This window comes from Alosa pseudoharengus, unplaced genomic scaffold, assembly GCF_046254945.1.
Source record: "Alosa pseudoharengus isolate Yale_2024_CS ecotype anadromous, Long Island Sound unplaced genomic scaffold, YU_APseudo_1.1 YU_APseudo_1.1_scf_42, whole genome shotgun sequence".
NCBI lineage: Eukaryota > Metazoa > Chordata > Actinopteri > Clupeiformes > Clupeidae > Alosa > Alosa pseudoharengus.
The window spans coordinates 22,501-47,998 of NW_027468784.1; the positions used below are offsets into that span (position 1 = coordinate 22,501).

Genomic DNA, 25,498 nt, shown 5'->3' on the forward strand with positions numbered 1-25,498 from the left:
TCTCGTAGCCCCGCCCCGCTCTCTCTCGTAGCCCCGCCCCACTCTCTCTCGTAGCCCCGCCCCGCTCTCTCTCGTAGCCCCGCCCCGCTCTCTCGCGTAGCCCAGCCCCGCTCTCTCTCGTAGCCCCGCCCCACTCTCTCTCGTAGCCCCGCCCCGCTCTCTCTCGTAGCCCCGCCCCGCTCTCTCTCGTAGCCCCGCCCCACTCTCTCGCGTAGCCCCGCCCCGCTCTCTCTCGTAGCCCCGCCCCGCTCTCTCTCGTAGCCCCGCCCCACTCTTTCTCGTAGCCCCGCCCCACTCTCTCTCGTAGCCCCGCCCCGCTCTCTCTCGTAGCCCCGCCCCGCTCTCTCTCGTAGCCCCGCCCCGCTCTCTCTCGTAGCCCCGCCCCGCTCTCTCTCGTAGCCCCGCCCCGCCCTCTCTCGTAGCCCCGCCCCGCTCTCTCTCGTAGCCCCGCCCCACTCTCTCTCGTAGCCCCGCCCCGCTCTCTCTCGTAGCCCCGCCCCGCTCTCTCTCGTAGCCCCGCCCCGCTCTCTCTCGTAGCCCCGCCCCACTCTCTCTCGTAGCCCCGCCCCGCTCTCTCTCGTAGCCCCGCCCCGCTCTCTCTCGTAGCCCCGCCCCACTCTCTCTCGTAGCCCCGCCCCGCTCTCTCTCGTAACGAATCCGCTGGCCCCCACTGCCCCTCCTCTGCATGTGCATTTAACAAAACATTAACAAAACATTAACAAAACATTAACAAAACATTAACAAAACATTAACAGAACATTAACAGAACATTAACAAAACATTAACAGAACATTCACGATTGTTGAAGGATTGTTGCTGCCACACAGAAGCATTGCATAGAAGACGTCTGGCTAAATTGCTATTAAATCCACTTAGCATCGTGACCATGCTGCGCACATTTGTTCAAAACTGCTGCATTCAAGTTATCTCTGCCAAGGTCTTATCACAACATAGTGCATTGAGGAGACTAAACTAAGTTAAGTTATGCAATCAAGCTGTTTCTCAAAGCTAACATTAGAATAGGCCTACTGTTTGGATGTTGAGCTTAGCATGCTTAGTTACTGCTGCTTGTCAATTTCAACTAGGTTACTCATGCAGGGCTCATTTTATTGACTCTGACACTGAAAGTTTGCAAAATCCCAATGTAAATGGAGACTCAAAAGTTCTTGTCCCAAGGAGAAGTACAAACCTTTATTTTAGCTAACTACTTAGAAAACATTGTGAATTTGATCCACAGATCAGCAGCCTTTTAACTGTGTTAAAATTGCAAGGGTTCCCTCACGAACGTCTTAAAGTGACAGGCACTCAATTAGACCTATACACTACCAAGACAACCCCCCCCCCCTGTCAAAGTTATCTACCGCCAAAGATTAAATCCAATGCTGTGGGAAACACTGAACTCAAATAGTAGTGATGCTAAAGGCTAACGCTGGTGTTGCTAAATGAACCCCAGCGCCATTCAAATAGTAGTGATACTGGCATTGCTAAATGAACCCCAGTGCCATTTAAATAGTAGTGATGCTAAAGGCTAATGCTGGAGCTGCTAAATGAACCCCAACACCATTCAAATAGTAGTGATGCTAAAGGCTAATGTTGGAGTTGCTAAATGAACCCCAGCGCCATTCAAATAGTAGTGATGCTAAAGGCTAACGCTGGCGTTGCTAAATTAACCCCAACACCATTCAAATAGTAGTGATGCTAAAGGCTAATGCTGGAGTTGCTAAATGAACCCCAACACCATTCAAATAGTAGTGATGCTGGCATTGCTAAATGAACCCCAGTGCCATTCAAATAGTAGTGATGCTAAAGGCTAATGCTGGAGTTGCTAAATGAACCCCAGCGCCATTCAAATAGTAGTGATGCTAAAGGCTGATGCTGGAGTTGCTAAATGAACCCCAACACCATTCAAATAGTAGTGATGCTAAAGGCTAATGCTGGCGTTGCTAAATGAACCCCAGTGCCATTCAAATAGTAGTGATGCTAAAGGCTAATGCTGGAGTTGCTAAATGAACCCCAGCGCCATTCAAATAGTAGTGATGCTAAAGGCTAATGCTGGAGTTGCTAGATAGATAGATAGATAGATAGATAGATACTTTATTGATCCCCAGGGGAAATTCAAGGTCTCAGCAGCATACATACAACACAACCACATTCTTTAACATCAGAAAGAGTAATAAAGTATATAATATAAAAACACAACTAAGCAATAAGGACAGTAGAAGATAAAGAATGCTAAATATACTAAAATACAAATTACATAACTAACACTTAATGCAATATATTAAAAAAAATATATAAACAAATTACAAAAATACAAATTATACTAACACTTAATCTAAGTCATTCTAGAAACAGTATCCACATAGTGGTGATTAATCAATCAGAGGCGCTTGCAATGACTGAGGCAGGGACTGAGCCTGTGATTCTCTGTGCATAGTAAGATATGGTAAGGTGCTCTAGGTGCTCTGTGCGAATGAGTGTCATGGTGGTAGTGCAATGGTGATAGTGGTAGTGGTCATGGTGATAGTGCAAATGAGTAAGTCCAACAGTGCAGCAGTGCAGAAGTAAAGTAAGGTAAAAACTATATATCTATATATTTAACTATTTAAGAAAATGTATAAGTGTGGCCACAGTTCGGCTGTGGCATGGAGGGGGGGGGGGTTATGCATATGTGCTAATGTGCTAATATAGCACGCAAACAGTGAGGCATAAAGACAGTGATACAAGTGGCTAGTGGACAGACAGTACCAAACATGGAGCGGGTGAAGAGGCAGACAGACTATGCAGAGAAGTCTATCTCTCCTCTTCCCTTAAGTGAGGCATTAAACAGTTCAATGGCCCTGGGGACAAATGACTTTCTCAGTCTGTCCGTTGTGCAAGGCAGTGAGCGAAGTCTCCAGCTGATCAGGCTCTTCTGCTTAACAATGGTGCTGTGGAGTGGGTGACACTCATTGTCCAAGATGTTGATCAGTTTGTTCAGGGTCCTTTTGTCAGATAGTGAAGTGCTAAATGAACCCCAGCGTCATTCAAATAGTAGTGATGCTAAACGCTAATGCTGGAGTTGCTAAATGAACCCCAACACCATTCAAATAGTAGTGATGCTAAAGGCTAACGCTGGTGTTGCTAAATGAACCCCAGCGTCATTCAAATATTAGTGATGCAAAACGCTAATGCTGGAGTTGCTAAATGAACCCCAGCGCCATTCAGATAGTAGTGATGCTAAAGGCTAATGCTGGAGTTGCTAAATGAATCCCAGCGCCATTCAAATAGAATGAACCCCAGTGCCATTCAAATAGTAGTGATGCTAAAGGCTATGGCTAATGCTGGAGTTGCTAAATGAACCCCAGTGCCATTCAAATAGTAGTGATGCTAAAGGCTAATGCTGGAGTTGCTAAATGAATCCCAACACCATTCAAATAGTAGTGATACTAAAGGCTAACGCTAATGCTTGAGTTGCTAAATGAACCCCAGCGCCATTCAAATAGTAGTGATGCTAAAGGCTAATGCTGGAGTTGCTAAATGAACCCCAGTGCCATTCAAATAGTAGTGATGCTAAAGGCTGGAGATGCTAATGTAAAACAGATGCATCACTGAATATAAGTGGCTGCATGACACACACTCACACAGGCACGCACGCACACACACACACACACTGTTACGGTTTCCCTGAGGGAAACCATCACACAAATTGGAAAACACAACTAGGTTTAAGGCTCAAAAGGGGTTTTATTTAAGTTCCCTAAAAGAGAACAAAGCAGGCTGAAGACGATGTGGTAGCATCCAGCATGAGAAAACCCAGATCAGATCCGGCATGGGAAAACCCAGATCAGATCCAGCATGGGAAAACCCAGATCAGATCCAGCATGGGGAAAGTCCAGATCAGATCCGGCATGGGAAACCCCAGATCAGATCAGATCCAGCATGGGAAAACCCAGATCAGATCCAGCATGGGAAAACCCAGATCAGATCCAGCATGGGAAAACCCAGATCAGATCCGGAATGAACCCTTTGAAGAGGTTGATCAGTGCACCGCATCCTGGCTAATTGGATCACCTGGTTAGGGAGCAAACACAGAAAAAGGCAGGTAACAGCACCCCTACCCCTCACAGCCAGTAGAGTGTGCCAAAAACCATGATGGTAAATAATAAGGAACTTCGGGGGCCGTAACACACACACACACACACACACGCTTAAGACTGTGTGTTTTCTCTGTGTGTTCTAGATGAGGTGACTGTGGGTAATAAGGAACTTCGGGGGCCGTAACACACACACACACACACACACACACACACACACGCGCACGCTTAAGACTGTGTGTTTTCTGTGTGTGTTCTAGATGAGGTGACTGTGGGTAAAATCTCCTTCAATCCTTCAGAGGTTCTGGGACATGGAACTGAGGGAACCTTTGTCTTCAAGTGAGCACCGCATGTGTGTGTGTGTGTGTGTGTGCGTGCGTGTGTGTGTGTGTGCGTGCGTGTGTGTGTGTTTACTGTGTGTGTGCACATGTCTATTTGTGTAAACTGTGTATGATCATTGTGTGTGTGTGTTTACTTTGTGTGTGTGTGTTTTTAATGTGTGTGTGTGTGTGTGTTTAACATGTGTATGTGTGTGTGTGTGTGTGTGTTTTAATGTGTGTGTGTGTGTGTGTGTTTAACATGTGTATGTGTGTGTGTGTTTTTAATGTGTGTGTGTGTGTGTGTTTAACGTGTGTATGTGTGTGTGTGTGTGTGTTTAATGTGTGTGTGTGTGTGTGTGTGTTTAACATGTGTATGTGTGTGTGTGTTTTTAATGTGTGTGTGTGTGTGTGTAAAGGGGCCGTTTTGACGGGCGTAAGGTGGCGGTGAAGCGGATCCTTCCGGAGTGCGTGGAGTTCGCGGAGCGTGAGGTCCAGCTGCTTCGGGAGTCAGACGAGCATCCCAACGTCATCCGATACTTCTGCACCGAGCGGGACCGCCAGTTCACCTACATCGCCATCGAGCTGTGTGCTGCTACCCTACAACAGGTGTGTGTGTGTGTGAGAGAGAGAGAGGGGCCAGTTCACCTACATCGCCATCGAGCTGTGTGCTGCTACCCTACAGCAGGTGTGTGTGTGTGTGTGTGTGGTGTGTATGTGTGTGTGTGTGTGTGTGTGTGTGTGTGTGTGTGTGTGCTCCTTTGCGCAAAACTCCCACTTTCTCCTTTCTCCTTCTCATTTCACATACATACACACACACACATACACACACAAACATACACTGATGAAGAACGACCTGAAATGAAGAAATGAACTGGAACAGTAATGCTTTCTTCAAACACGGAATTCTGCAGACTGAGCCACTCTTACTGTTTGATGAATAGCCTATTTGTATTTAAATTAATTTCTACTCATGTTTGGATCTGTAATTCTTTTTTTTTAATGAAGTTTTAAATTAAAGTATTAAAATGTTTGTGTGTGTATGTGCGTGTTTGTGTGAGTAGTACGTCGAGGACCCGGGCTGCCCATACTCCTGCCTGAATCCCATCACTCTGTTGGAGCAGACTATGTCTGGTCTCAGTCACCTCCACTCCCTCAACATCGGTGAGTGTGTGTGTGTCTATGTGTGTGTGTGTGTGTGTGTGTGTGTGTGTGTGTGAGTGAGTGTGTGTGTGTGTGTGTGAGTGTGTGTGTATGTACATGTGTGTCTCAGTCACCTCCACTCACTCAACATCGGTGTGTGTGTGTGTGTGTGTGTATGAGTGTGTGTGGTGAGTTGCCATGGCCACCTCGTTAAGATTTAATTGTGACCCCAAACAGACAACATCCAGATATCAAAAATAGACTTCTCTCTCTCTTTCCCTTCCACTCTCTCCCTCTCTTTCTCTCTCTCCCTCCCTCTCTCTTTATCTCCCTCTCTCCCCTCCTTTCAATGTTGTGGAACTAGCTCACTGTTCTGGAACCCCCTGAGTGGTTGATCAAAGAGATGCAGGACAGACTGGTGAACCTTTTTTCTGGCCAGGGCAACACAGGAAAACACACTTAAAAGATTGCAGAAAATAAAAGTCTGTTTTGCAGTGCCCCCCCCCAGGCTTCAGGTTCTCTCCTGGCTGGCTCGCCAAATGTCGTGTCAGATTTTCAGAATTTAAAGGGGAACGTTTTTTTTAGCTTAATTTACCTTAACTTAACAGCTTCAGAGTCATTGGAATGGTTATATGACTTTTTTCTGGGTTGAATGGTGAGTGTCTCGCTTCCTCCTAGCATCTGTGAGCGGAAAAAACAGCCAAGCTGCCGGAGTCAGAAAGCCTCAGGTCTCGCGAGGTGATGAATTGCTTTACGTTGCTACATACAGTGGGCATCGCTTTCAAATGACCACTTCATTCGCGCATTACGAGGCCGTGAAGCTGCGTGAAGCTTTAGTACCACTTTCAGCCACTGTGCGTCGCTCTGCCACTGTACATCGCTCTGCCTGCCGCCCCCCTTCTGAAAAAGCAGGAGACTTGCCGAGAGTAATCCCAGCCTACGAATTCAATAACAAAATAAATCATGCATAATTAAACATTACCTCGATTTAGGCTACTTGGGTATGTCTTAAGGCTTGACTATACGGTGGTAACGAAAATCGAAATAGAAATTTACTGTCTACATTATTGTCAGTGTTGGGTTAACGCAACTACGCAAATCAAAACAGTGATGTGATAATTGAGCCAGTAGAGAAATAACAGAATTAATCTGTAGCCAGCTTCTGCGACGTTTTTAACAGGCTACGCTATAGAGGCTTAGACAACTATTAGCGTGTTTCCATCCAACTTCCTAATACGCATTTAATCTATTCGAATAAGAAATCCCGGTTGGAAACACGTGAAATGCCAATCTAAAATCCTAATGCGCATTTATATTTGATTCGCTAGAGGGGGGTGGATTAACTCTCGATGCGCATAAGGTATAATGCGAATAAAGTTGATGGAAACGGTTTATTCGCATCGTGTGACGTAACCTTCAGAGAATCTCAGCAATCACATCCTATAACATTAGGCAACTTGATGTGTTCTCTTCCTTGTTTCCGTAGAATAAAACTGAATACACGCATCGGTGCACAGCTGTTTTGCTGACGCTAAAGTTTTCGCCAACAACTCGATTGGCACACATCGCAAGTTTATACAACTAGTGCAGTGCCCGTTCAAACATGCCATTCCTGTAGAAAACCTGTAGCCCGATACATGCCCGCAGGTATGCCTGCTTTAACAATAGGATGATAGGGAAAAACATCATTCCAGCTAAGCATTCAATAATGTATACTGAATATCATAATATATTAGCCTATAATTAATGTGCAGTAGCCTAAGAAGAATTTAGGCATGACTGCATGTGATTTCTACAGATCGGAATGGAATAACAAATGTTTTGAGTTAAGGCTATAGGCCTAGCTTATTGCATAACTTTCCCGATAGTGAAGACAAGCCATTTTGTGATCGTTTGACATTTGCAACGATGTGACTCAAAAGCAGTGTTTGGTAGCATAAGTGACGTTTCTCTGTCTGCCACTTGTTGTCTAGCTGTGTGGCACGTCTTCTGAAACGTTAAATTCGGGACCATTAGCCCATCGCTTGTTTCAATTTGGGACCATGCAGTCGGAAATGTAGTTTGTTTATTCAAAGTCTCACGTCCAATGTAGCCTGGGCTATTCAAAGCATCAGTTTATTGCACATACTTTTCATGTAATTTTGAATAGAACTACATACCCGTGTTTGTTGGCCTGTTGTTGCAAAATCCGCGTAATCATTTTACCTGTCAATCACCAGTTTCATTTCGGTCTGTCGTTCTCGTTAAGTCAGTCACTCGTTCTTGGCAGAGTGAAGCAGAAGAAGCAGAGTGATTATGGCTCTGTAGCCTAGGCAAAATGGGGACTTGGAACCTTTTCATCAATATAATCTTTCTGCCAAGCCTTTAAACATGTTTGTCGGCATAGCCTACTGGGTCCTTGTTCCTTTATGAATGAACACATTTTAAAAAAAGAAATTAGCTGATCTAGCCGTAGTCTACTCTATTTACCTTCAATATGTCAATGTAATGTCAAGGTGAATGAACACATTAGCTACTGCTGTTTTGTCTAAAAGTACACATAATCATGAAGTTGCAGCTATATTTGCCGCTACAATTACAGTGTTGTGTTGACCGTTTTCACAAACGAGGAGCTGAGAATCTGCATTCCACGATTCACTGCTGAACTGCGTTGTAGGCTACCGGAAATGCGAATGAACGAAAGAACGAACGATTCAGAACGAATCATCTTGGCGAACTGAACGACGCGAACTGTGTCATGAGAACGAACGACAAAATCCACCTCTAGGATAGATAGATGCGATGGCTTGTTTGTTGGGATAGGCATCCGACAACGAGTACTCGGGGCAACAGCCAGGTCTATCATTCGTCATAATTCTTCAAACCCTGACTTGTGAATCTAAAGGTCTCCACCCACTGTTGCTCAGTGAAGTAGAGCTATAATCGGCCTTTAAATTTAGGCCCGACAAGACCCGAGCCCCACAGAAATCAGCCCGAGCCCTGACCGAGCCCGAGACTGACAGCTTTTTAAAAGCCCGAACCCGTTTACAGCCCGACATTATTCAAATGTCCGCACGCACGCAGCTCTTTTGCCTTTTGTCAAGAATGAGTAACATTTGACATAATTTATTCATGACTAACGCAGCCTAGGCCACTTGGAAGTTGGAACAAAGAAATAAAATAGCCCAAGTCCTCTCAGCATTCTGAAGTTTGCGGGAACCCTCCCATACGCAGCCCCGACATTAAACTCTATTGCAGATATCAATGCGTCTTTGTTCATGGGTTTGGCCTCACAGCAGAGGCTTAGACAACTATGACCCACGTTTTGGTTTCGTAATTTGCCCTACTTATTGACTGCAATCTAGTCAATTGACTGCTTGACAGGTTATTTTTATTTTTCTGTACAATAAACAAATACATATGCTTTATGCCGCAGAATTACGCACTTGGCCAGCCTATAGAACGGGCACATTTTGGAGAGAATAGAGAATGTACGCACGCAAGAATCTGTAGGTTATTTGTGGCTGGTTACCAGCAAACAATGTTTAATGCATTAACTCAAGACGTCAAACCTTTTCTAAACAATACAAACAGAATGCAGCAGGCAGCAAATATAGAAGAGTCATTTCCAGTGGAAGAATAAAATGCTGAATGAAGCCCAAAGATATGAAGGCATCTGGCAAGTTGTTATTTTTTGAAGACGTACTGTAAATCGTTGGGCTATAGGCCTAGTTTGCAAGAAGGAAACATAAAGCGTGAACATGCCACACTATCCACAGCTGTGGTAGCGGGGGTAGGAGGATTACTGTTAGCGCAGGATTTATATAAAATGATATAAAAACTGAAGGCCTGCCTCGAATGCAGGCTTGCCCAAAAAAAGGCCTGTGGTTTGCGCAGCCTACAGTAAGTAGGTCAGTGAGTTAGGAGTCCTCTAGACTTCTTTTAAGCTGTCTCAGAGGTGGAAAGTTGCGTTCATTGGGGGCAGGGCCGAATTAACATATCATAGACCCTTGGCCTTGGGAACAAATGTCTGATGGCCCCCCCTGCCCCCCAGCCAACGTGAATCGGGCGGTCAGTTAATAGGCCTATCGTGAAGATTTGTATTGCCATTTAAGGCACGAGCGCATCTGTGAGGCCAAGCCTCACCAAATAGCCCGTTTGTTTACAACTAACATTACATTTAATTAAACTGCTTATGCTATGCCGAAATAGTTTCAACATTTTGAATATCAGTGTCGGGTGAATTAGGAAATGCCTTATGGCTGAAAGCTGCTTGGGATCCCCCCCTGTCAAGCAATAACCATAAAAAGTTAAAAACAGATGACATGATTCGCGTCACTGACATAATGCACAAATAATATAGCCTATATATTCCAATATATTCGAATACATGTGTTTATTTTAGAGGGGATATTCGAACGTCATTTTTGAGCAATTTTGACAGCCCTAGTCCACTGTAGGCTACGCCAATCGTCTATTAACACCTTCCACCTAACCCCGGTGAGTGGGGGTCGCTATAATGCGTGTGAAATAGCACCATTGAGTAGCCTATGCGAAATAGCCTTAAAATCGTTCCGGTGTTGTGTGCCTTCTGGTTTCTCCGCCTACTGGTTTCCTTGTGCGTGCATGCGCTGCAGCAGTTGTCAGACATTCACAAACAAGTTGTTTTAGGCGATTTGAAGTCGCTTTTCATACGCCATGAGCGCTCGGCTACATTACAGCCACTCGGACAAAAGACATGTAAAAAAATATATGTTTTGAAAACTAGCATTAAACTGGATTCGATCCCGCAAAAGCAACACACGCGTGACTCTCTCCATCCTGATTCCCTACTCTTTGAGCCAACTAATATGTTACGCAAATCAATTAACTATTGTAGGCTACCATTAATTAATAACGTAGGCAACACCCAGAACATGTTGTCCAGGCTATCTGAAACAAGGGGTTGCCTCTCATCTACAACAACTGGTTACCTTGGGCTGCTACAGTCGTGCACAGTAGGCCTATATATGCTCTATGTGGTTGATCAACTAAAAATAAAAGATGTATTTGGTGATGACGTTATTGTAGGCCTAGTAGACCTAAATTCTGAGAAATTAAATGGTACGAGAAACGATCTACATAGCGCACAGTGTTGCGCGGTCTGCCCGAAATTAGCCTCAATACAGTAAAGCATCAATACAGTAAAGTCAACAGTAAAGAAGCTGAAGACGCGAGTTAAAATAATAAAGACACCCCTTCAGGAAAAGCGATATAGGCTATGGGAAATATTGGGAAAAATTCTTAAAGAAGATGACAGTAGTACAAGTTATGGTCTATGTAGGCCTACTTCTTGCGAAGCCATTTAAAAGTATGACAGCCAAAACGGGCAGCCTGCAGGAATAAATCTACCGGTATGTATAGGTTCGCGCATGCATAAAAGTTACCTTAGTTCGTTGTGATTGTGACTTTAAACAGTGGATGTGCTTTAGTAAATGTGCTTTGTGCTTCATTCAGAATTATAAACCAGTTCTTACGCTAACGTTTTGACCAGCAATGTATCTCAGTCTTGCCTATACCTTGCCTCACCATTTCTGTTTTCGAAAGAAAGATGTATGTCCATGGACTTCAAATCGTATCCTATAGTGTACTAATCCTTGGTGTTTGCGTGCGTGCTTGCGCTCTTATTCTCATTCTCTCTCCTGTGCAAACATTATGTCCTGCATGCCTACTGCATAAAGTTTCGCAAATAAATTAGTTTGTTTTACAGAAATGGCCTACTGTCACACTGCATGCAGGCTATAACCAAAAGCACACATTTTGTAAATAAGCGGGTCGGATCGCGGGTCGGGTATAATTTTGTCCTAATTAATATTCGCGGTCCGAGTTGCGGTCGGGTTGATTAAAAAATCGGGCGACCGCGGGCCGCTTGTGACCAAACCCGCGCAACACTGCACCAGACCGCGATGTCTTCAAGGGTTGAATGAAGGGAGTTTGCAAAAAATAGTGTATTTTTCAAGTCAATAAACATTCTTAATTTTCGAATGTATTTGTCAGGGAACATCTGACTTTTAAAAACCATAGGCCTGGTAGTCGCTCAGACAAGGAGTTATAAGATAAAGGCAATACCATTTGTGTCACCTAATGCAGTTCAGTGAATTAGCAAGATACCATCAGAAGCCAAAAATCATAAAGCACCTGTGCGCGCGCGCGCGCTCTCTCCCCTGCGCATGAAGCTGTCTGTGTGTTGTAGGCTAGATTTGCGTGAGTTCTTTCTATCTGCTTTACTTTTGTGAGTTGCGACCACCTAGGCTATGTTATAGACGTTCTATGAGGTACCAGTGTTTAGCTGTGTCACAAAACAATAAGCTTTGTCAGACTTACTTATTACTTTTAAAATGATATTCAGGGCTATATACATTTTAAACATTCGGGGCTGAAGACCCGACAAAGCCTTGCGTTAATTCTTCAGATGGGAAGTGTCAGGAATTTTCATACGAGAGACGCTCTCATTGGTGGTTAGTATAGGGAATTGACAGCAACATATCCAATCACATTATGAGAGATGCTGAATTTAACATAAACTGCGATGTTTGATTTTAAATTAATATAAATTTAGCCGGGACTGTTGGCACACGTGGGTGATCGATGTTTTCAGTGGGTGCCCGAGAGACGGAGCACCCACGGTATCGGCGCCTATGACAAGCGTATTTCGCGGTTGCATCCATTACAAACAAACATGCAATGTGAACGTCTGGGATTGGGAAGAGCACTAAATGCTCTGAATAAGCACGAAGTCAAACCTTTAAATGAAACACTTTAATAATCAAAAAAATAAACAGCTAATGAAGTAAACTTGTGACCATTTATCGCCTGTAACTCCGTGATAACAGGACGTAACAGGAAGGCATTTGGCTGAGCAACGGAGGTTAATATGCTCTATATTTTGTCCAAATGATGTCTGTCTATCATCGTTGCACTCGGAGAAAACCAGAATGTTTAATTTGTCCTGCGTTTCTTCTACAGCTGCAAACGGGATTCACTCACAGTTAACCAAATATTTCTTTATTAGGGCAGGGCAGGCATATTTCTGGCTATTACATTTTCCAAACCAGTCTGCTAAAGTCTGTAGTGAAGTCTGTGTAGGGTTTTCCAGGCTCCATTTCTTTTTACGAGACACCCTGCTCACTTGAGCCATCTACCGGTTGTTTGGGTTGTTGCAGCGTCTCACTGGGAAAATACAAATTAAAGTCGTGTGACACCGCGTGATCCCACGCGCGGACCGCGAGTGAAGCTGGCCAAGTCAAAGCACTGCCCACTGTACATACACAACCCCAGCCAGGCACCGGCTAGCTGTAACAAGGTAGCGATGGAGTTTCTCAGACATTTGTCACGGCAGAGCCGGCAAAATAGAAGCAGAAAGCAAGGAAACCGTAGTCGGAGGAACAGAGAGAGAGGAAACGACAGACTGACCGAGTGAGGAGTGTTGTATAATATGCAATCCAAAGCTGTAAGGGGAGCTCTGTAGGCAAAACTGCAAGTACAAAGCAAGAAAATGGTGAAGAAATTGCTGTTTTAAGTCTGAATCTTTAAGTCTGAATATGATGTCCACATCTTAACAAAAATGCACCATCATGAGTGCTGAAGCCAAACACTTAAATCTCCAAAAAGTTTTGTGCAATAAATGGACCCTGGAGTCCCGAACAAAGACACTGCACCTGTTTTATACACATTACAGGTTTGGCTGATGCATTTTTAACCGTCTTTCTCTCGATGGTCTTCGGTCCGTAGTATTTATTTATAGTTTAGATCAGTGTTTTTCCACCACTGTGCCGGGGCACACTAGTGTGCCGTGAGAGATCATCAGGTGTGCCGCAGAAAATTACCCAAATGTCACTCACTGGTCCAGAAAAGCAACTGTTGCATCAAAGAATTTATAACCACATGCTCTCATTGATTGTATGATTGCACTTCGTGGTATGCAGGCATTGTACAACAGGGGCCCCATATCCAGTATTCACAGAATCATCACATATCCTATGTGACAACAATTAAATTAGATATAGTCACCTACAATTGAAACAGAGGGCGCTTGTTTTATTGATCAGGTCTTGCATAGAAGCCATAATAAGGCCATATCTGTGTATTATTTGAAATGTTAGGCTATGGTATGTTTTATTGATCAGGTCTTGCATAGAAGCCATAATAAGGCCGTATCTGTGTATTATTTGAAATGTTAGGCTATGGTATGTTTTATTGATCAGGTCTTGCATAGAAGCCATAATAAGGCCGTATCTGTGTATTATTTGAAATGTTAGGCTATGGTATGTTTTATTGAGCAGGTCTTGCATAGAAGCCATAATAAGGCCGTATCTGTGTATTATTTGAAATGTTAGGCTATGGTATGTTTTATTGAGCAGGTCTTGCATAGAAGCCATAATAAGGCCGTATCTGTGTATTATTTGAAATGTTATTATGGTATGTTTTATTGATCAGGTCTTGCATAGAAGCCATAATAAGGCCGTATCTGTTTATTATTTGAAATGTTAGGCTATGGTATGTGTATTATTTGACATGTTAGGCTATGGTATGTGTATTATTTGACATGTTAGGCTATGGTATGTGTATTATTTGACATGTTAGGCTATGGTATGTGTATTATTTGACATGTTAGGCTATGGTATGTGTATTATTTGAAATGTTAGGCTATGGTATGTGTATTATTTGACATGTTAGGCTGGTATGTTTCTTTTCTTGTGCACCTCGGAAAGTGAAACGCCAGCCAGCAGCAACAGGAGGGATGTCATATCTGTCACACAGGATGTTAGTGTGCCGTGGGACATTTTAAGTGTCAAAAGTGTGCCGTGGCACAAAAAAGGTTGAAAAACACTGATTTATACCACACATTGACGATGGCCTCGGTGTGTGTTGACTGTCTGTAAGGGGGTAGTAGCCTGTGAGCAGGTGGTTGTTGTGGGGAGTGACTGAGTGCTGCAGCTGTAGTCTTGTCTCCTGTACTGTATGAGTGCTGTAGTCTTGTCTCCTGTACTGTATGAGTGCTGTAGTCTTGTCTCCTGTACTGTATGAGTGCTGTAGTCTTGTCTCCTGTACTGTATGAGTGCTGTAGTCTTGTCTCCTGTACTGTATGAGTGCTGCAGCTGTAGTCTTGTCTCCTGTACTGTATGAGTGCTGCAGCTGTAGTCTTGTCTCCTGTACTGTACCTGTACTCCTGCTTAGCACTCCTGTATGAGTGTTATGTTGCAGCTCTTTCACCTGTAGTCTTTGCATATCCAGCTCCTCCCTGTAGTTGTCTTTGTGACATTGTCTCTGGGAAATTGTATGTAATGAGTCAGGTTAGTAGAAGTCTCTCCCTCTCTCTTTCGCTCACTCTCTTTCTCTCTCCTTCCCTTCCTCCCTCTCTGCCCTCCCTCTCTCTCAGTAAAACTGCCCCCCTCCTCCCTCTCTCTCCGTAAAACTGCCCACCTCCGAAATTGAAATGGAAAAAAGCTGCTATGCTACAGGAATTGGGAGATCTCTTTCTATAGACTGCTGTTGGTGCATTCCCTCTACTGTATATTGTATCGGAGATCTCTTTCTACAGACTGCATTGGTGCTTTCCCTCTGTATTATATCGGAGTTATGTTCCCTCTACTGTATATTGTATCGGAGAGATGTTTATACTTTGTTGCAAAAGACGCATGTCTTTATTACTGTATTGTGCTTCACAACTAATAGGGGGACCTCGAGAACAGATCTTCTGTAGTGCTGCTTTAAGGCTGAGAGCAGATCTTATATAGTGCTGCTTTAAGGCTGAGAGCAGATCTTCTGTAGTGCTGCTTTAAGGCTGAGAGCAGATCTTCTGTAGTGCTGCTTTAAGTGGATGGTGGTCGAATCAAATTTGTGCTATTAAAAATTGTCTCCTTAAGAACATTGAGGGATTTATACACACACACAATACTCACACACCAGTATTCAACACTACTATAACCTGGCTAAGAACATTGAGGGATTTATGGCTGTTTGGGGTGGTCAGGGGGTTGTTGTGTGTGTGTGTGTGTGTGTGAGTGTGTGTGTCCCATGTTCTTTAATGTATAAACAGATTGATATTGTTATGAAGGGGGAAAGTTTTAGGGGTCTAGCCGGATGTTGGCTGTATGGTGTGTGTGTGTGTGTGTGTGTGTGTGTGCGTGCGTGTGTGTGTGTAGCCGGATGTTGGCACTGTTGTGTATGTATCATGCGTGTTATGACTCCATGGTATGAAGACTGTTCCAATAAATGGATGTTAAACCTCTCTCTTCCTCTCTCTCTTTCTCTCTCCCTTCCCCTCTCTCTTTCTCTGTCTCCCTTTCACTCTCTTCCTCCTTCTCTCTCTTTCCACCCCTCTCTACCTCCCTGTCGCTCTCCCTCCCTCCCTCTCTCCTCTCTCTATCTCACCCTCTCTACCTCCTTCCCTCTCCCTTCCTCTCTATCTCACCCTCAATACCTCTCCCTCTCTCGCTCTCTCCCTCTCTTGCTCTCTCTACCTCCCTCTCTCTCTCTCTCCCTCCCTCTCTCTCTCTCAGTGCACAGAGACCTGAAGCCGTGTAACATCCTGCTGTCGTGTGGGGGGGTGTTGGGTCGAGTGCGAGCGCTCATCTCCGACTTCGGACTCTGCAAGAAGCTCCCGGCCGACAGACACAGCTTTAGCCTCAGCTCTGGAGTCACCGGGACGCAAGGCTGGATCGCCCCCGAGCTGCTCACACACACACTACCGGCTAGCACACGGCCCGTACGTACACACACACACACACACACACACTCCACTAGCACACGACCCGTACGTACACACACACACACACACACTCCACTAGCACACAACCCGTATGTACACACACACATACACACACACACACACACACACACACACTCCATTAGCACACGACCCGTACGTACACACACACACACACACACACACACACTCCACTAGCACACGACCCGTACGTACACACACACACACACACTCCACTAGCACACGGCCCGTACGTACACACACACACACACACACACACACACACACACACAGCTTTAGCCTCAGCTCTGGAGTCACAAGGCTGGATCGCAGGCAGCCTGTACACACACACACACACTGTGACACTGTGGTTTGTGTGTGTGTGTGTGTTGCAGACGTGCGCGGTGGATATCTTCTCAGGCGTACACACACACATTGTGACTCTGTGGTGTGTGACTCTGTGGTGTGTGTGTGTGTGTGTGTTGCAGACGTGCGCGGTGGATATCCTCTCAGGCGTACACACACACATTGTGACTCTGTGGTGTGTGACTCTGTGGTGTGTGTGTGTTGCAGACGTGCGCGGTGGATATCTTCTCAGGTGTACACACACACATTGTGACTCTGTGGTGTGTGTGTGTGTGTGTGTGTTGCAGACGTGCGCGGTGGATATCTTCTCTGCAGGGTGTGTCTTTTACTACGTGGTGTCGAGGGGAATGCACCCGTTTGGAGATGCCCTCCGTCGCCAAGGCAACATCCTCTCAGGAGACTACAGCCTGGAACACTTCATGGAGGATCTGCACGGTATGTGTGTGTGGGAGAGTGTGTGTGTGTGTGTGTGTGTGGGTATGTGTGGGAGAGTGCGTGTGTGTGTGTGTGGAAGAGTGTGTGTATGGAAGTGTGTGGGAGAGTGTGTGTGTGGAAGTGTGTGTGTGTGTGTGTATGGAAGTGTGTATTTTAGAGGACTTGATTACACTGCAAAAAATCTAATATTAAGATCAAAAAAACTATTTGGTATTGTTTTTAGTATGAAGACACTTACCTCTAGCGCTCTCTCAAAAGATCATTTTGGCTTCATTTAAGAACACTCTGACCTTTATTTTGTCTTATCAAGGCAAATTTACTCAACGCACTGGCAGCCAAATCTGGCAGACAAATTTGTTTGTTTTTAGGACAATTTTGCTTAACGCACTGGCAGACAAATTTGCTTGTTTTTAGGACAAATTTGCTCAACGCACTGGCAGCGAAATCTGGCAGCCAAATTTGCTCGTTTTTAGGACAAATTTGCTTAACGCACTGGCAGCCAAATTTGCTTGTTTTTAGGACAAATTTGCTCAACGCACTGGCAGACAAATTTGCTAGTTTTTAGGACAAATTTGCTCAACGCACTGGCAGCCAAATTTGTTTGTTTTAGGACAAATTTGCTCAACGCACTGGCAGACAAATTTGCTAGTTTTTAGGACAAATTTGCTCAACGCACTGGCAGCCAAATTTGTTTGTTTTTAGGACAGATTTGCTCAACGCACTGGCAGCCAAATTTGCTTGTTTTTAGGACAAATTTGCTCAACACACTGGCAGCCAAATTTGTTTGTTTTTAGGACAAATTTGCTCAACGCACTGGCAGCCAAATTTGTTTGTTTTTAGACAAATTTGTTTAACATACTGGCAGACAAATTTGCTCATTTACAGGACGAGACGTCTTAAGAGAAGTCAAACTCTTCTTAAATTAAGTCAAATGATTTTACGAGAAAGCGCTAGGTAAATCTTTTTTTACTGAAAACAATACCAACTATATTTTTTGATCTTGGTATAAGATTAATAAGACTTGGTGAGAATTTATTAGATAAACAGTTTTTGCAGTGTACTAACTTGTTTTGAGAAATATCCTCTTCCAGGTTGAAGACCAAGAGGAAACGTAGTGCATATGGCCGGCCAATAGGCGTAGTGACGGGAGAGAATTCTCGACATCATGCTATCGTAATATCCTCTTGACATAAAGTGCAATTCTCGACATTATTTATTTATTTTTTTTGTACATTTTTTGGGCCTTTTTAGGCCTTTAATCAGATAGGATAGAGGAGAATGACAGGAAGTGATTGGGAGACAGAGTCGGGGTGGGATCCGGAAAGGATCATGGGGCGGGAATCGAACCCGGGTCACCGGCGTGCAATGCAGGTGCCCCAGCCAGTCACGCCACGGCCGGGGCCAATTCTCGACATTATGTTATCGTAATATCCTTGTATCTGTGTGTGTGTGTGTGGGGGGGGGGTCCATGCTTGAGCGGCGTAACTAGGCAACCCTGGCTTTGCCGGTAGCATTACCAGTGTAACTCCGGCTTTGCAGTAACAGTAACGTAACCAGTGTGCTTCTAGTTAGCTACAACATAACCGGCGTAACTAGGCAATCCTGGCTTTGCAGTAACAGTAACGTAACAGTGTGCTTCCCGTAACCGGTGTGCTTCTAGTTTGCTACAAAAGGCTGATGTAAACAGAAATTAGGGGTGAGGTTGTTTTGTCTGGACTGTTGTTGTGTTGTCAGGTCTGTGACATCAGTGTTTTAAAAATTTTAATTTTGCAACGTTTCGTAAGATTTCCCACTCTGGAACACATTTTAGAGATACGTTTTTGGGTGTGTCCGTATCAGTGAAAGGTTGAAAACAGCCTGGTTTTCATCTCATTAAGTGCGTGTGTGTGATTTAAAAAATGTGATTACTAAGGCTCTCATTCTGTGTGTGTGTGTGTGTTTAGAGGATGTGATCGCTCGAGACCTGATTCTGTGTGTGTGTGTGTGTGTGTGTGTGTTTAGAGGATGTGATCGCTCGAGACCTGATTCTGTGTGTATGTGTGTGTGTGTTTAGAGGATGTGATCGCTCGAGACCTGATTCTGTGTGTGTGTGTGTGTGTGTGTGTTTAGAGGATGTGATCGCTCGAGACCTGATTCTGTGTGTATGTGTGTGTGTGTTTAGAGGATGTGATCGCTCGAGACCTGATTCTGTGTGTGTGTGTGTGTGTGTGTGTGTTTAGAGGATGTGATCGTTCGAGACCTGATTGAGTGTGTGTGTGTGTGTGTGTGTGTGTGTGTTTAGAGGATGTGATCGCTCGAGACCTGATTGTGTGTGTGTGTGTGTGTGTGTGTGTGTTTAGAGCATGTGATCACTCGAGATCTGATTCTGTGTGTGTGTGTGTGTTTAGAGGATGTCATCGCTCGAGACCTGATTGAAAAGATGATTAATCCGGAGCCGGAACCACGCCCACCTGCATGTGCCATCCTCAAACATCCCTTCTTCTGGGCCCCTGACAAGCAGCTGCAGTTCTTCCAGGTGTGTGTGTTGTGTGTGTGTGTGTGTGTGTGTGTGTGTGTGTGTGTGTGTGTGTGTGTGTGTGTGTGTGTGTGCGTGCGTGCGTGCGTGCGTGCGTGCGTGTGTGTGTAGGTGTGCCATCATATTATGATGCCAGTTTTACCCTAGGTATGTTTTGTACCTTAATGCAACAGCTTCAAAGTCATTTTTGATAATGAATAAACTATTAGTGCCATGACACTGATCAAATCTGCGCTCACAAATGGACTTAAATCAGGACCTGTGTGTTATGAATTAGCTATGAATTAGCACATGCTAGCCATCAGAACCTGTGTGTTATGAGTTAGCACATGCTAGCCATCAATCAGGACCTCTGTGTTATGAATTAGCACATAGTCATCAGAACCTGTGTGTTATGAATTAGCACATGCTAGCCATCAGGACCTGTGTGTTATGAATTAGCCCATTCTAGTCATCAGGTAGCCTAGAAATCTAGACGCACCCTAGCGGCAATTACATTTGCTGCCAGGGCTAGTCTAGCAACTCTCTGTTGGCTTGTGAGCTCGAAAAATTTAACTTCTATCAGGCCAATCAAATCGTGTCGTTAGGCAGGCTTAACATAATGATTGATGGCAAAGTTGCAACAGTTTGGCTTGAATTCCCTGCTACTTGAAAACAAATAAGATAATGTTGCTGTTGGCGAACAGTGTGACACGAGTTAAGCTTTTATTAAGTTGGCAAAAGTTTGAGCTAGCCAACTAGCTCCACTGGTGGGAAACGCATGGGACTCATAGCGCTGTCCTATTGCGTGCAGAGGGAATTTGAAAGACAACTGATTATCCCGCCCCTCGGACTGAGCACTGCGAACGGTGAGTGCCCAGATCCTACATTTTAATGTGGGTCTGGCTCGTCAGGCTAGTCATCAGGACCTGTGTGTTATGAATTAGCACATGCTACTCATCAATCAGGACCTGTGTGTTATGAATTAGCACATGCTAATCATCAATACCTGTGTGTTATGAATTAGCACATGCTAGCCATCAGAACCTGTGTGTTATGAATTAGCACATGCTAGCTATCAGGACCTGTATGTTATGAATTAGCACATGCTAGCCATCAGAACCTGTGTGTTATGAATTAGCACATGCTAGCCATCAGGACCTGTATGTTATGAATTAGCACATAGCCATCAGGACCTGTGTGTTATGAATTAGCACATGCTAAGGACCTGTGTGTTATGAATTAGCACATTCTAGTCATCAGGACCTGTGTGTTATGAATTAGCACATGCTACTCATCAATCAGGACCTGTGTGTTATGAAATAGCACATGCTAATCATCAATACCTGTGTGTTATGAATTAGCACATGCTAGCCATCAGGACCTGTGTGTTATGAATTAGCACATGGTCATCAGGACCTGTGTGTTATGAATTAGCACATGCTAGCCATCAGGACCTGTGTGTTATGAATTAGCACATGCTAGCCATCAAGACCTGTGTGTTATGAATTAGCACATGCTAGCCATCAATCAGGACCTGTGTGTTATGAATTAGCACATAGTGTGTGTGTGTGTGTGTGTGCGTGAAACTGAACTACAGTGGTAAATTGTATAAAAACTTGTTGTATTGCATTAGTCCCAAGTACCCAAAATCTGCACATGGATAGAGAGAGAAAGTGTGTGTGTGTGTGTGTGCATGTGTGTGTGTGTGTGTGTGTAGGACGTCAGTGATCGTATTGAGAAGGAGGCAGCAGACAGTGAGATTGTGAAGCTAAATGTGTGTGTGCGTGCGTGCGTGTGTGTGTGTGTGTGTGTGTGTGTGCGTGCGTGCGTACGTGTGTGTGCGTGTGTGTGTGTGTGTGTGTGTGTGTGTGTGTGTGTGTGTGTGTGTGTGTGTAGGACGTCAGTGACCGTATTGAGAAGGAGGCAGCAGACAGTGAGATTGTGGTGCGTCTGGAAACAGCTGGAAGGGGCGTGGTCAGAACCAACTGGAGAATGCACATCTCGTCACCATTACAAGCAGGTACAGAATATCACACAAACATACACACACTCACACACAAGCATTACTGGCGCGCACACACACACACACACTCTCTCTCACACACACACACAGTCACTCACTCACTCACTTACTCACTCACACACACACACTTACTCACTCACTCACACACACTCACTCACTCACACACACTCACTCACTCACTCACACGCACACACTCACTCACACACACATGCACAAGCATTACTGGCGCACACACACGCATACACACACACACACACATACCTACACTGCACACGCACACACAGACACACACACATACACACACGCACACACACATACACACACTCACAGAGACATACACACACACACACTCTCACACAAGCATTACAGGCACACACACACACGCACACAAGCATTACAATCATATTATATTATAATCTTTTATCTGTACTTTACTTTTGATTCCACTTTACAAGTTTCATTAGGATCTCTGATCAGCATTTAGGGATATCTGATATTCCACTTTCTAAGTCAAGTTTGTGTGTGTGTGTGTGTGTGTGTGTGGACAGACCTGAGGAAGTTCCGCACGTATAAAGGAAACTCTGTCAGAGATCTGCTCAGGGCCATGAGAAATAAGGTAAGGTTGTGTGTGTGTGTGTGTGTACATATGTGTGTGTCTCAGTTCAGTTCAGTTCAGTTGTGTTTGTGTGTGTATTTGTGTTTGTGTTTGTGTGTGTATTTGTGTTTGTGTTTGTGTGTGTCTCAGTTCAGTTGTGTTTGTGTGTGTATTTGTGTTTGTGTTTGTGTGTGTCTCAGTTCAGTTGTGTTTGTGTGTGTATTTGTGTGTGTGTGTAAATATGTATAATACATCAAATGTGTTTGTATGTGTTTTTGTGTGTGTGTGTGTGTACATATGTATAATACGTAAAATGTGTTTGTGTGTGAATTTGTGTTTTTTTATGTGTGTGTATGTAAATATGTATAATACGTAAAATGTGTTTGTGTGTGAGTTTTTGTGTTTGTGTGTGATAGTATATTTTTACTACCATATTTCTCTTAAGACTCAATCAGGACGATGAAAGATCAGGATCCAGGCTTTATTCTTTTCAATGAGGGGCCAGTGCCCCTCAAGGAAGAAAAGTACATGTTTGGGTCACCCCATCATGGGTTTCCACCAGATTCTCAGTATTCTCTTACTTCTCTGACTATACAGAAGCATATACTAACTTAATGTTACAAACAAAAGAAGGAGTGACCTCTAGGTCCAACCCAGTTTGAATATGCAATAGAAAGGGAGGATGAGGATTAGGCCTTCATCAGGTCTGGTCAGCTTCTATTGTCTTTTAATTAAAACTACCCCCTTTCCTGGGAAGTCCTTCAGAGGCCTGAACACATGCTGTTCTACAAACATTAACATTTCACACCTGGTGATAGGCAAAAGGCATCTAGACAGGCTTTCACTGAATTCAAGGATAAACAAAGGATGCTTGCATACAGACCAGAGACACACACAGGGTACACATGGGTACAACATCACAAATGACCATAAGAACTACACAGGATGTACATTTACAGAAATGAGGCTGATTCACAACACTTTCAAATCCCCCTTTTCAAGTCATAAAGACTTGAATCATTAAACTATTCACATAAAATATGAATACAGAATTATTTCCTTCATGTGTGTGTGTGTAAATATGTATAATACGTGTGTGTGTTTGTGTGTGTGTGTGTGTGTGAGTAACATATGTGTGTGTGTGAGTAACATATGTGTGTGTGTGTTTCAGAAACACCACTACCATGAGTTGCCTCCAGAGGTGCAGTCTGCGTTAGGTGAAGTCCCAGAAGGCTTTGTGGCGTACTTCACCTCCCGGTTCCCACGGTTACTGCTGCACACACACAATGCCCTCAGTGTGTGTTCCAAAGAGAGACTCTTCCACCCCTACTACTGACACACACACACACACTTCCACCTGTACTACTGACACACACACACACACATATATATATATTTACACACACACACACACACACACACACATATATATATACACACACACACACACACACACACACACACATATATATATATATATATATATACACACACACACACACACACACACACACACCATTGGACACTATTGTACTGTACTTTTAACACTCCCAACACACACACATTATAATACTGCACTACTGAAAGCTAAAACACACAAACATACATACACACACACACTCACACACAGCACTTGACCTCTGGCTTGTAAATTGTAATACTGAACTACTGAAATCCAGCTCACACACTCACACACACAGGATGAGGAAGGTAATGTCAGTCCAGGCCAGAGAGTGAGCATCTTAGTTTCCGGAACAACTGGAGACTGGTATACTGACCCGTCTCTCCGGAGTCAGAGGTCAAATCATAAGGTCATCACTATGGTTACAAGCTTTATGTGCGTGGTTGGGGTGGGTTGTGACCTTTACTGCTTTTTATAAAGATAGAGCTTTTTATAAAGATTTTATGACGCTTTTATAAAGGTGACGTGACTGAGGAGATGGATTATTGGATGTAAAGATTTTATGACGCTTTTCTAAAGGTGACGTTTCTGTGTTAACGTGTATAAAGCATTTATTACACATTAGAAAACTCAATAAAGTTTCATTTTATAGACAGCAGTGTGTCTCACTCAGGGGGGAGGGGAGGGACTAAAACACACACACACACACACACACACACACACACACAAACTCACACCGTCCCAGCAAGATTGCTGAGGTTTTTTGAGCAATGGGCTTTGTGTTGTCGGAATAACGAGGTTTCAGACCAATGGGCTTTGTGTTGTTGAATAACGGGGTTTCCTAATCGTACCTATTGAACTAACACATCCTGCACTAACACGTCCTAATCGTACCTATTGAACTAACACATCCTGCACTAACACGTCCTAATCGTACCTATTGAACTAACACATCCAGCACTAACTCATCCTATAGTCTAGTCGTGATCCCCATAGGCCCAATAGTAAACCCAGAAATGTTGAGTACCCTAAAGTTTTATTGCAGAAATGTCATCTATAGGCCTAGTGGGTGGAATTCAACTTGGTTGCCTAAAGTTGCACTTTGGGCAATTTGCATAATTAGCATAAAAAGGCAATTAAGGCGAGGCAGTACAGGTGAATAGGGTAAAAAATTTAAATAATAGATATCACCATGAAACTTTCTGAGTTGATTACTTATGTTAAGATGAGAAAAAAATGTATTGCTTGTTTTTTTATAATTTAATGTTTACATATGCAAATGAGGCCCTATCTCATTAAAAATGCTCTAATTTGCATACACACAAAAGCAGATAGTGTGATAAAGCCAGGCTCAAAATTGTTTTTCCAAGGTAAACACGTGTACTTGGTTGGGTGAGTTGGTGAAAACCTTTAAGAAACTTGGTAAGGAGGCAGTGTTGACCTATGGACAGACAGATTAAGAAATTAAGTGTGCCATGCAAAACTAGAAAAGCACTCCGAGAGTGCAGACCTCCGCCAAGCGAAAACATAACCGCCTCCTGGATCCAGACGGTGATCCGGATCACTCCCAAACTTTTTGAGTTATCTTGCGAACAAACAGATGAACAGACAAACAAACAAACAGACAAACAAACCCTGATGAAAACATGACCTCCTTGGTGGCGGTAATAACTATATAACAGCACGCACACACACAAACCCACAAGAACTATATACAATATGCAAAATAACTATATCCAGCATGCACACGTACACAAATGCACAATAACTATATACAAGAACTATATAGAACATGCAACGCGCGCACGCACGCACGCACACACACACACACACTGTAAACTATATACAGTATGTACACACGCGCACACACACACACACACACATATTTAACAACAACCACGGACAACGGACCTCACCC

General features: G+C 43.9%; 1 protein-coding gene across 1 annotated transcript in view; it reads left to right on the forward strand.

Annotated features, from left to right (window-relative positions):
- Nucleotides 1-24,235, forward strand: part of ern2 (endoplasmic reticulum to nucleus signaling 2) — a 38,807-nt gene extending 14,572 nt beyond the window's left edge. Inside the window, exons 14-22 of the mRNA XM_076267236.1 lie at nucleotides 4,337-4,415; nucleotides 4,813-5,002; nucleotides 5,458-5,557; nucleotides 16,057-16,262; nucleotides 16,916-17,063; nucleotides 19,451-19,578; nucleotides 21,457-21,580; nucleotides 22,132-22,199; nucleotides 23,350-24,235. Of these exons, the coding sequence (XP_076123351.1) occupies nucleotides 4,337-4,415; nucleotides 4,813-5,002; nucleotides 5,458-5,557; nucleotides 16,057-16,262; nucleotides 16,916-17,063; nucleotides 19,451-19,578; nucleotides 21,457-21,580; nucleotides 22,132-22,199; nucleotides 23,350-23,514 (1,208 nt within the window). The 3' untranslated portion in view covers nucleotides 23,515-24,235. The remainder of the gene's footprint in view (nucleotides 1-4,336; nucleotides 4,416-4,812; nucleotides 5,003-5,457; nucleotides 5,558-16,056; nucleotides 16,263-16,915; nucleotides 17,064-19,450; nucleotides 19,579-21,456; nucleotides 21,581-22,131; nucleotides 22,200-23,349) is intronic.
- The last annotated feature ends 1,263 nt before the right edge of the window (nucleotides 24,236-25,498 follow it).